Source organism: Heptranchias perlo, chromosome 16 (genome assembly GCF_035084215.1).
Source record: "Heptranchias perlo isolate sHepPer1 chromosome 16, sHepPer1.hap1, whole genome shotgun sequence".
Classification (NCBI taxonomy): Eukaryota; Metazoa; Chordata; class Chondrichthyes; order Hexanchiformes; family Hexanchidae; genus Heptranchias; species Heptranchias perlo.
Window position 1 is genome coordinate 9,128,019 of NC_090340.1, and position 12,626 is coordinate 9,140,644.

At 40.6% G+C, this 12,626-nt stretch overlaps 1 protein-coding gene across 9 annotated transcripts in view; it reads left to right on the forward strand.

Annotated features, from left to right (window-relative positions):
* cnot1 (CCR4-NOT transcription complex, subunit 1) overlaps positions 1 to 12,626 on the forward strand; it is a 182,845-nt gene that overhangs the window by 95,731 nt on the left and 74,488 nt on the right. For all 9 annotated transcript variants that reach the window (XM_067997627.1, XM_067997623.1, XM_067997626.1 and 6 more), the window contains exons 21-26: positions 2,013 to 2,091; positions 3,231 to 3,461; positions 4,550 to 4,690; positions 10,420 to 10,599; positions 11,664 to 11,780; positions 11,915 to 12,025. In XM_067997627.1, coding sequence (XP_067853728.1) covers positions 2,013 to 2,091; positions 3,231 to 3,461; positions 4,550 to 4,690; positions 10,420 to 10,599; positions 11,664 to 11,780; positions 11,915 to 12,025 — 859 coding nt within the window. The remainder of the gene's footprint in view (positions 1 to 2,012; positions 2,092 to 3,230; positions 3,462 to 4,549; positions 4,691 to 10,419; positions 10,600 to 11,663; positions 11,781 to 11,914; positions 12,026 to 12,626) is intronic.

Below are 12,626 nucleotides of genomic sequence, written 5' to 3' on the forward strand. Positions count from 1 at the left end.
GACACCTCTTGCAAATGTTGCTGTGGCTAGCCAAGAGGGAAATTCTGAAATGTTAAACACAGGACTTTTCTCTCCCATCAGCAAGTTACCAATCCCAGTTGACCATGTGCAAATGATAGCCAAGCCTAGAATTCAGATTGCAATCTCCCTGTCTGTGGTGTGGTGTATGAACACAGACCTGAACCTTTCTTGCTTGGGGTAGGGCATTTGTGTTATGCTGTATTGTGACATAGTGGTGGTTTAACTCAGAATTATCAGTCAATTGGAAGGGAAAGAGAAAAGCATAATTCACAGGTTCATGTTAGGGCAAATACAGAGTTATAAATGTACTTTGTTGCAGCATTGGAGTGAATCCATGATTTGAGATTAAACCCATGTAAAATGCTTGATCCAGATTCTACACCTCATTGGCTGCTTATAACAGTATCCGTGTGCATACTTTCTTAGTACATGTGCTTCTAATTTCCTGACTTAGAATTAATTGTAATAGAGTTATGGAACAATTTACCAGGAACAACTTTTAAAGTGGACCATGGAAATAGTTCCAAAATCAGTGAACCCCAAGTTAATTTGGAGTTAAGATGCTGGCTTCACTTGCACCAAGTTTTATAATAGGAATTTGAATTTTTTTATAATTCATTAAAATAATCAGATTGAGTAGATCATTCCTACAGTGCAATGATTATCTCCCAAGTTTGATGAGAGTTATAATGAAATAGTTGACACTGATGCAATTCCTCCTTTGTACAGGTAACTAAATGCAGCAGTGCCTGTGACTTAGGCTATTAGGAATAATTTATTTGATCTCTACTTACGTTCATTTGGTAATTAAGGTGTTGGGATAGCTTACAATACAGAACACGACCAAGAGCAAATGACCCTAAGTGCACTCCCTTTAACCAATGTTACTTTGGAATAGTTTTTATGCTACAAGATCGGAATTGTAAATGGCAAAATTTGGGTCTTGCCATGCCATTGTTCATGTGCAGAAAATATTTATTCAATTTTTTTTTCTGTGATTTTCTGACAAGCTACTGATGGCACTAGGCATTTCATGGTGTTTGTACATTTGGATTTTAGACGGGGAAATCCTCCTTGGACCATAAAATATTTTCCTTGGTTGTTGTTGCTTCATTGAATATGTTTTGAGTAATATCTTGATGGTTGAAGAGAACAGTCATAATGTGTGCTGATGAGGATAGAGATCTGGAGGTTATAATCCACAAGTATATAAAACAGCACAGTACTGGATTTCAGTTTTAAAAAAAGAGAAATAAGGTAGTGGGTTATATTAGCAGAGGGATAAAGTACAAATCAAAAGAAGCTGTATTGTTGCTGTATAACCTGTTTGTCAAACCCCCACCCCCAATCCTCAGTCCTGGGTTAGAATATTTTACATGTAGGGTATTACTGCCCTTGAGAAGTTGGAGCTGTGCAACCATGATGGTTCCTGGTGCAGCGATGAACAACCATGATTATTCTGTGTATCAGAAATTTATTATGTGTAAATGTTGAGGAAGCTGTGCTCATTTTTGATGGAAAGGAGACTTTCAGGTGACCTAATGTGATGTTTTCACAGTTATGAAGGGGATTGATCCCTATGGTGAAGGGTTCAAGTAACAGGGAATACTAGTTTAAAAAATTAAACAGTTAGGAGTAAGAAGGGAAATTGGTGTAAGAGTTATGGAACAATTTACCAGGGATGACTTTTGAAGTGGATGGTATCAATGCGTTCAAGGAGCAATTGGATTAATTTCTGAAAAGAAGAGGGGTTACAGTGAAGTTTAAGATCTAATGTCCTTTTTTCCTATTAAAAGTTCTTGTGTGTTATGATTGCTATAAATTCATAGCGTTGAATACTGTACTTTTCCAAAAGCAATTTTAATCTTTAGTGTACATTATCTTTAATTATATTCCTGTATGATATTGTAATTATCTTTTTTTAGTAGTATGAGTGCCTACCTGAACACTGCCCCAGATTACTCTAATGATGAACTCTGGTCTGATTGTAGATTGAAGGACTATCCCCAGTATTGTCAGCACTTGGCTTCTATTGGCCACTTCTTGCAGTTTCCTCATCATCTACAGGAGGTAAGTGGTGCTCCAATAAAGGCTTACGGGTTTGTGTAACCGCATAGTGGTGATGCCTCAGCTCCTCTCTTTTCAGTCCTGACACCCAAACTAGCAGTCTTCATGGTTATGGTGGTTTCATTTGTGGAGCCGACTGGGAAATGTAGCTTTTTATTTCTTAGGTTGTTTATACATAGGACTGGAATCTGATTTTGATCAAATTAAAAAGACAGAACTTGTGCAAGATAAGACACTGTAAAAACACGTTAGGATGTCTCAAAGCACTTTGCATTTAGAGGTAATTTGCTGTGTACGGTCACTGTTACGTGTTTAAACACAGCAGCTAATTTGCACAAATTGACTTCTAAAGCCTCTTGAATCAATCAGTTAATGTGAGCGTAAGTTTTTTTGCTGAAGATATTCACCTTACCAGCTATTATCACAGAACAAAGGGTGGTGAATTGTGCAGGCTGGTGATAGGCCTGTTATCTTTTGTTTGGCATATGAACTGCACACTTCTAGGTGGGGGGAGGGGGGGATTTTTTGTCGTCATCCCACCCTTATTGCCCTGCCAATTTCTTTCCTGAAGTCCAGTTCCACAAGCATCTTGCCCAAGTGGCCATTTTTCACAAATGACTCTCAGTAGACTGTGGGGACATTGCAGGTCAGTCTGATCCTGTCCTTGCCTGATGTCCACGTGTGTTTCTAGAATGCGTCTTTGAATAGCGATCAGGAATTCTAGCCAATTTTCCTTTTCCCTTTTTCTCTCACTCTCTTTTCCCCTGCTGAACCCAGTGGCTGAGGGTATTTCTAGTGCCTCCACTACCAGCCCTCCCTCACCAACTGAAATCAATTAACTCAGTAAGGCCAGGAATGAAACCAGGACCTATGTAGTTTCTATATGTGTGTGCTTTCACCTACAAAGTCATTAGGGGAGCTTTGTAAATTTTAAATCTGTGTTCAGTTAAAGCAGGGAGCAGTAGCTCCCAACTTTAGAAAAACTGGATACATTTGTGTTTTCAGGGTTATGTGCTTTTGATATCAAAAACATTGACTTTAGGAGATTGTTACAGTAATTTTACACCAGTTGGGAATAATAAATATTGTTTATCATTTTCTAAAATTTTATATTGAAATTTGTAATCTCACCTTTGTTCCAGTACATTGAATACGGCCAACAGTCCAGAGACCCTCCTGTGAAAATGCAGGGTAGCATAACAACCCCTGGCAGTATTGCATTGGCCCAGGCTCAGGCTCAAGCACAGGCTCAGAATAAGACGCCTATGGCCAGACAGGTCAGCGCCATTGTAACCACGTCCACAACCACCACCGTGACCAAAACCACTACAGTTACCAGGCCGACTGGAGTGAGCTTTAAGAAAGATGTGCCGGTGAGTTTTTTGATGGTTTTGCACTGGGAGGAGAGATGGACTTGTTTCAGAATAATATGCTATTTTACTTTCAGGAACCATTAGTTTGCTCTCTACACCAGAAGGTCCCAGATTGCTCTGAAGTGTATAATTGGCTGTCTAATACTGAAATAGGTAATGTAAGCATTGAACAGTAACAGAATAGCAATGGCTATTGTAAAATGTTTTCTGTACTGTTTTTAACTTTTCCTTTATTTCTCCCCCTCCCCTACCCACACATTGGGGAGAGAGAGAGATCTCTTGATCATTTTGTCACCTCTAACTTTTAAATGGTATCACCAGATTTTAAGTATTATAGTCCCCTTGTGATGCTGGATTTCTCAATAAAATAAGTGTCCTGTTCACACATCCATAAATGGCAGCTTAGTAACTTCAAAACTCATTTTGGGTTTTTATCAAACTTGATGCATAATTTCCCCTTGGCATCCTTAAGGCTCCTTTTGAGCACTTAGGAGTGGTGCTTTTGTTGAGTGGTCCTATAAATATTTTATACTTCAAGCACAAACTTTTGTGCTGTAACTTTATGCCTTTTGAATGACTTTATCCCCCAGTTGTAGGTACCTTATAATACTTTATGAACTAGATGTAGTGCTCTGTATCACTCTGTTCCTGTAAACAAAGGAGCTGAAATTTTAACCAAAACTCCTGCATGTGTGAACATTATACTAAAAATGTCCAGCTAATACAAAATTTAAACTTAAACTGAGCCATGCAAATGACAGAAACTAAGTATTCAAATTTATCTGTCCTGATAGGATATTTGCATGTCTGCATTTGTGATAGTTTGGATCCCTCTATGAATGATTTTCATAATGTTCACAGCTATAACTGTTCCTTGATGGCAACATTGAACTCCTAAGAAAAAGCTCTGACTGAGGCTGCCAACTCCTTCAAATCAGGAGCATTTGGCAAGTGAGTTGCTTTTGCCAGTGGAGTTTTTACACCGGAGGAGCAGACAACTTGTCTCAAAGTACCAATTTGTCAAATGCTTTAATGTAATTCTATTGGCAAAATGTATGTTACAGCAAAGTCCTTTTGTTTTTTTTTAGCCCTCCATTAATACAACTAACATAGAAACATTGTTGGTGGCCACAGACCAGGCAGAGAGAATAGTGGAACCTCCTGAGAATGTTCAAGAAAAAGTGGCTTTCATCTTCAACAACCTCTCTCAATCCAACATGACACAAAAGGTGGGTATTCTGATCTCTGCAAGATCTGAGATGATTGATATGGTGGCCTTGTATGATGGACCATTTTTCTTGCAGTGATGCTGTCTTTCAATCCTGCTGCTTTTGAAACCAGCCTATTCAAATTACACAGTAGTTTCACCAGAAAACAATTTGACTTCAAGTCAACTGTGACTATTTACTTCAGTGCAAATCCCTTCAATGACTGGCGGAGGTCCACATACACCAGCAGTAGTGAAACAGATTTGTCGTCTATATGAGGTTGTGCTGGAGTGCAGCTCAGTGGCAGTGATTACTTTGGAACTAAGAGTGCTGCTATTCGAGGCACAGCTGGAAATCATCAAAATTGATGCCTGCCTAATGGCAGCAGTGTTGGTAGTAAACAAACACAAGTAGGGGGTCTAGTGAGTCTAGTCAAAACCTTCGGTTGGGATTAATTAGTGGAAATTGAAGCCTGTTTATGAGCATAACTTAAGTAATTAAAGTGGAAATAAATTAATTCCTGAAAGTATATTAAACATTTACCAGTCACAAGTGTTAGCAGTATGCTATTCAGAGTGCATTAGAGTTCCGAATCTCCCAGGCACTGAACTCTCCGAAGGACGCTCTTTGTAATGGTAATTTTCTGCATTCAGCAGAACACCATTCAAAGGATAATGATGGATTTGGAAGCATGGACATTATTTCATGCTGCATTCTGTCCTGGGAGAAAAGTTGTGCTGTACCAATGTAACGTCTAGTCGCAGTGGTATATTTACTATTTACCGCCATTTATCCTATTTTTTTAGTGGAATGGCCTTCTGTCCCTATGCTCCTAATATCTCCATGCAATTTCAACCCAGCGGATTTGAACTTTCAAGTTACTTTCAATTTATTTTTGTCTCCTCCTTCCTTCCACCCCACCAAAGTTTGGGAGGGGCAAGAAATCAAGTTTGTTGTTTGTGGGTTCTTGCGGTGTGCAAATTGGCTGCCAAGTTTGCCTAAAAAGCAACAGTAACTACGCTTCAAAAGTAATTCGCTGGATGTGAAGCGCTTTATGATGACCAGAGGACGTGTCAGGTCACTATATAAATGCAAGTTCTTTTTACTTGCTTCATGATACAATTGCAATTATTATTCTATAGTATGTGCCTTATCACATTGATATGTCTCAAAGTGCATCACACATAACCAGTTATTTTTGTAGTTCAGTGACTGTTATACAAGGAACCATTTTGAATTCTGTAGCCATACAAACCATTTTGGGTGTGGAGAATAATTAGGAACATAGGCACAGGAGTAGGCCATTCCGCCCCTCATGCTCCGCCATTTGATAAGATCATGGCTGATCTGTGATCTAACTCCATATACCTGCCTTTGGCCCATATCCCTTAATACCTTTGGTTGCCAAAAAGCTATCTATCTCAGATTTAAATTTAGCAATTGAGCTAGTATCAATTGCCGTTTGCGGAAGAGAGTTCCAAACCTCTACCACCCTTTGTGTGTAGAAATGTTTTCTAATCTCACTCCTGAAAGGTCTGGCTCTAATTGTTAGACTGTGTCCCCTACTCCTAGAATCCCCAACCAGCGGAAATAGTTTCTCTCTATCCACCCTATCTGTTCCCCTTAATACCATATAAACTTCGATCACATCACCCCTTAACCTTCGAAACTCTGGAGAATACAACCCCAATTTGTGTAATCTCTCCTCGTAACTTAACCTTTGAAGTCCGGGTATCATTCTAGTAAACCTACGCTGCACTCCCTCCAAGGCCAATATGTCCTTCCGAAGGTGCGGTGCCCAGAACTGCTCACAGTACTCCAGGTGCGGTCTAACCAGGGTTTTGTATAGCTGCAGCATAACTTCTGCCCCCTTGTACTCTAGTCCTCTAGATATAAAGGCCAGCATTCCATTAGCCTTATTGATTATTTTCTCCACCTGTTCATGACACTTCAATGATCGATGTACCTGAACCCCTCGGTCCCTTTGGACATCCACTGTTTTTAACTTTTTACCATTTAGAAAGTACCCTGTTCTATCTTTTTTTGATTCAAAATGGATGACCTCACATTTGCCACAGTTTTGTCCATTCACCTAATCTATCAATATCGCTTTGTAATTTTATGTTTTCATCTCCACTGCTTACAATGCCACCAATCTTTGTAAGGAATCTTACAACACCAGGTTATAGTCCAACAAATTTATTTTAAAATCACAAGCTTTCGGAGATTATCTCCTTCGTCAGATGAAGGAGATAATCTCCGAAAGCTTGTGATTTTAAAATAAATTTGTTGGACTATAACCTGGTGTTGTAAGATTCCTTACATTTGTCCACCCCAGTCCATCAACGGCATCTCCACATCATGACCAATCTTTGTATCATCGGCAAACTTAGATATGAGACTTTCTATGCCTTCATCCAAGTCGTTAATAAATATTGTGAATAATTGAGGCCCCAAGACAGATCCCTGTGGGATCCACTAGTCACATCCTGCCAATGTGAGTACCTACCCATTATCCCTACTCTCTGTCGCCTTTCGCTCAGCCAACTTCATAACCAAGTCCGTACTTTTCCCTCGATTCCATGGGCTTCTATCTTAGCTAACAGTCTCTTATGTGGGACTTTATCAAATGCCTTCTGGAAGTCCATATAAATAACATCCATTGACATTCCCCTGTCCACTACTTTAGTCACCTCTTCAAAAAATTCAATCAGGTTTGTCAGGCACGACCTACCTTTCACAAATCCATGCTGGCTCTCTCTGATTAACTGAAAATTCTCGGTGTTCAGTCATCCTATCCTTAATCATAGACTCCAGCATTTTCCCACAACAGATGTTAGGCTAACTGGTCTATAATTCTCCAGTTTCCCTCTCTCTCCTTTCTTAAAAAGCGGAGTGACATGTGCAATTTTCCAATCCAGAGGGACAGTTTCTGAATCTAGAGAACTTTCAAAGATTATAGTTAGGGCATCTGCAATGTGCTCACCTACTTCCTTTAAAACCCTGGGATGGAAACCATCTGGTCCTGGGGATTTGTCGCTCTTTAGTGCTATTATTTTCTTCATTACTGTTGTTTTACTTATGTTAATTTTATTGAGTCCCTGTCCCCGATTCAATATTAATTTTCTTGGGATTTCCGGCATGCTATCCTCTTTTTCTACTGTAAATATTGGTGCAAAGTAATTGTTCAACATGTCCGCCATTTCCCCATTGCCAATGACAGTATCCCCACTTTCAGTTTTTAAGGGGCCAACACTGCTCCTGACCACCCTCTTTTTCCTAATGTAACTATGAAAGTTCTTCGTATTGGTTTTGATATCACTTGCAAGTTTCTTTTCATACTCTCTTTTTGTAGCTCTATCTGTTTTGTGACCCTTTGTTGATCTTTGTATCTTTCCCATTCGCCAGGAACTGTGCCATTTTTTGCCTTTTTGTATGCCCTTTCCTTATGTCTTATACTGTCCCTTACCTCTTCAGTTGTCCATGGCTGTTTTTTTTGGCAAGTAGAGTTCTTGCCCCTCGGGTATAAACCGATTCTGTATCACGTTAAATGTTTCTTTAAACATTTCCCACTGATCATCAGTCGTTTTACCCATTAACAGATTTGCCCAGTTTACTGTGGACAGTCTCTGTCTCATCCCATTGAAGTCGGCCTTACCCAAGTCTAGGATCTTAGCAGCTGATTCACTTTTTTCCCTTTCAAACACTACATTGAACTCGATCATGTTATGATTGCTATTGGATAGATGTTCACGCACAGTTAAGACGTTAACTAAATCTGGTTCATTACTCATTACTAAATCTAGTATGGCTTGCCCCCTTGTTGCCTCTAGGACATACTGCTGCAGAAAACTATCCCGGACACACTCAAGAAATTCACTACCTTTCTGACAGATGCTCGTCTGCTTTTCCCAATCTATGTGAAGGTTAAAGTCCCCCATTAAGACCACTATGCCTTTGTCACACGCTTGTCTAATCTCTGCATTTATACAATCTAGCACTTCAGAGCTGCTGCCAGGGGTCCTATACACAACTCCCACTAAAGTCTTAGATCCTTTCCTATTTCTCAATTCAACCCATAAGCTCTCTGTTGGCTGCTTACCCTTCATTATATCCTCCTTTATCATTGAAGTGATTTCATCTCTAATCACTAAGGCTACTCCTCCCCCTCTTCCATTTTCCCTATCTCTCCTTTAGACCTTATATCCTGGCATATTTAGTTCCCAATCCTGACCATCCTGCAGCCAGGTCTCAGTAATAGCTATCATGTCATACCCTCCAATTTGAATTTGAACCTGTAGTTCATTTAATTTATTCCTTATACTCCATGCATTTGTATATAGAACTCTTAGTTGGGCCACACACACTAGCCTGACCTTCAGCTTTGATGCTGGGTTAATCGCTTTACGCCTTCTAGTTTTCACTTTATCTGTAGTGCCTAAAGTACACTTTCTTTCCGCTGTTCTACGCTTTTCCCTTTCACTTGTTCTTGAACAACTGTTGGTACTATTTGTATTGTAAATTTCCCCTGGGTCTTCCCCTCTCTTGCTGCTCTCAACTTTATTCCCTTCTGACTCCCCGCTCAGGTTCTCATCCCCCTGCCACTCTAGTTTAAACCTTCCCCAACAGCACTAGCAAACACCCCCGCGAGGACATTGGTCCAGGTCCTGCTCTGGTGTAACCCGTCCTGCTTGTACAGGTCTCACCATCCCCAGAACGGTCCCAATGTCCCAGGAATCTAAATCCCTCCCTCCTACTCAGTCCCTGCAGCCACGCATTCATCCGGTCTATTCTCCTGTTCCTATACTCACTAGCACGTGGCATTGGTAGTAATCCTGAAATCACTACCTTTGAGGTCCTGCTTTTTAATTTATCTCTTAACTCCTTAAATTCACCTTGCAGGACCTCATCCCTTGTACCTATGTCGTTGGTACCTATATGGACCACGACTACTGGCTGTTCACCCTCCCCCTCCAGAATGCCCTGCAGCCGCTCCATGACATCCTTGACCCTAGCACCAGGGAGGCAACATACCATCCTGGAGTCACGTTTCCAGCTGCAGAAATGCCTATCTGTTTCCCTTACAATTGAATCCCCTATCACTATAGCCCTGCCACTCCTCTTCCTCCCCTCCTGTGCAGCAGAGCCACCCGTGGTGCCACAAATTCATCACAGTTGATGGCTCATTGATTTGCAGACTGTTTTTAATAACTTATGGAATCTAATTTCACTTTTTAAAGAAGTTAGCTTCCTGCAGCAAGCCCTTAATTGAAGGCTGGCCACAAGATTACATCCATCTCTCATAGACCCACAGCCAAGAATATGCAGTTTCTGAAGACAGATCAGTCATTCTCATAGGACTACCGTTCATTTCCCAGCAATGGTGATGGCCATTTAGCAGCTGAGTGCTCTGGCACCCTCTGAAGGTGAAGCCTTTTCTCGAGGGGTTTACGTGTGGAGGAACTTTTGATTACCATCTGTTTGCTGTTTGGACATTTGGCTAGATGAAGCAATGCTCATGAACATCAAACTAATGTTTGGGGCAAAGCAATTCAGGTGTCTGAAAGCAATGGATAGCTAAAGCACTTTATTACCATGAAAGGCACAGTTTTCCTTACCTTGGGTTAATTTTCAATAATAATATAGTTGAATTGTTTGGTACCTAATTCAGATATGTTCCATGTCACTAATTTAAGGTCTCTTTGGACTGTACCCTTGTGACTGGTGTGTTGCTGCTCTTGATGTTATAGGTGGAGGAGCTAAAGGAGACCGTGAAGGATGAGTTTATGCCCTGGGTATCCCAGTATTTGGTCATGAAGAGAGTTAGCATCGAACCTAACTTTCACAGTCTTTACTCAAACTTTATGGACACCTTGAAAAATCCTGAATTTAACAAAATGGTACTCACCGAGACCTACAGAAACATCAAGGTAAGAGTTGGACAAGTATGAGCAGGTAGCATTAAACTAGATGAGACAGGACTTTCCTTTTGAAACGGCTTAGGACAACAAAGCCTTTAGTCTGTGTCTGTTGACATTACAAGCTTTGCTGTCTTTCCACCCCCACTTTTTTTCACTTTCTTTTAGAAATAACTGCAGACTTTTTTTAAAAAAACAACTCTCTTCAATCCTGAAGATGCCAACTATTGTGGTACAGATCCATAGGCACATTATCAGCCCTCCGGTATCTCAACCAAGTGGCCATTCTTCCAAGTGTGAGCCTCAGCAGGCTGTGAATCATCAAGGATCGCTCCATTTTATTTTCCAGGGAGTGGGAGTGAGGGCTCTAGCTGATTTTTCACTTACCTGGCCCAGGAGCGTTGAGCTGATTTTGTTGGAATTGGCTACCTTAGCACAGACCTTGGTGATTGAAGCTGGGAGCTTCCTGTGTGTACAGCTCAGTAATACAAGCAACACAGTGCATTTAGCCACCAGGTCATGAAAGGAGCTTTGGAACATTAATTTGAGTGGACTGCTTTATAAATGATGGATGGTTGATTTTTCTCCAACCTGCCCTTCAGTCAGTTTGTTATGCTAACTCTGCCTGTTCTGAATATGCAGTAGCTCACTCACAGAGCTTAATTACAGAAAAGTTGTATGTAGGAAAGAAACAAGATACGGATGTGCATACTTTTGCCAAGATGATTTGAAGCAGAGGCTACTGTTCGTATAATAGTGAATGAATATTTTGTGAATTGTTAAACCCAAGATCTTTTATTATTATATAGAACTATATCAGAGTTAATGTTGCCCTCCCTGATGGGTTCATGAGTTGTAATGTAGCATTTTGCAAAGCTGATGATCTGATCTGTGATCTGATCTGATTTCCAGCAGATCTAAGTGATGCATTCCTAGAAGCCATTTGACATGTTATTTTGCTAAATGAACTGTTCTAACGAGAGCCCAATTCAATCATTTTAACTTGAGCCCTAAGTATTGAGTAGCATTAGGCAGGTGCTGCCCTGCTTCAGCACTTTCTTTCTTGGCCCTTTTAGGTACTGCTGACATCTGACAAGGCTGCAGCAAACTTTTCAGACCGATCGCTGTTGAAGAACCTGGGCCACTGGTTGGGCATGATAACCTTAGCCAAAAATAAGCCCATCTTGCACATTGTAAGTGGATCCATGTTGTCTCTTTTAGTAATGTTTGAATTCATTGTTTTTTGGTGTTGAAGAGCCTTAATTATAACTGTGTTAAGGATTACTTGCTTTTATATTTCCAAACTCAAAAGTGTTTTATTATGTAGGATCTGGATGTGAAATCTTTGCTGCTGGAAGCTTATGTGAAAGGTCAGCAAGAGATGCTCTACGTTGTCCCTTTTGTTGCCAAAGTTTTAGAATCCAGCGTTAGGAGTATGGTAAGTTCAGATCTTAGTTTTTTTTTATGTTCAGTTGAGTAATCTAAGGGCTGACTCTAGTCAAACTCCAGGGAAAAAAAATTGGTCTTGAGAATGCTCTGATAAAATTCTGGTGCACGTTTTGTAGAAATGAAATGAGTGAATAGGATAATACGTAGATGAGCCCTTGTTTACACTGGCTTCCAGTGAATTTGGTGATGATGCATTGCTGTAATTGTGGCTTCTTGCTGCTATCCAGACACTTCTCCCCCTTGCCACATGAATTGCAGCGGAATCTGCTATGGATGCTCGTCCCCACAGCAGATTACATCACTGACAACAAGATGATTATTGGGAAGCTGAGATCTGAACAGAAGCCACATCCTGTTAATGCTGCACTAACGCCACGTGTGCTCCAGCACCAAGCCTCCCCTTGATGGCAGACTTGTGTGGCGATGCATTTGGAATGTAGAATTCAGCCCATTTACATGAGGCAGTGGCAGGTTCCAGCAGGTGCTGGGCTCAATGTTTGTGTCTAAAGGACACTCATTGGCACATGAGCCTTCAGTGTCTCTTCTAATCCAAAAAGAATGCAAAGGAATACCCTGAGGATCATTAACAT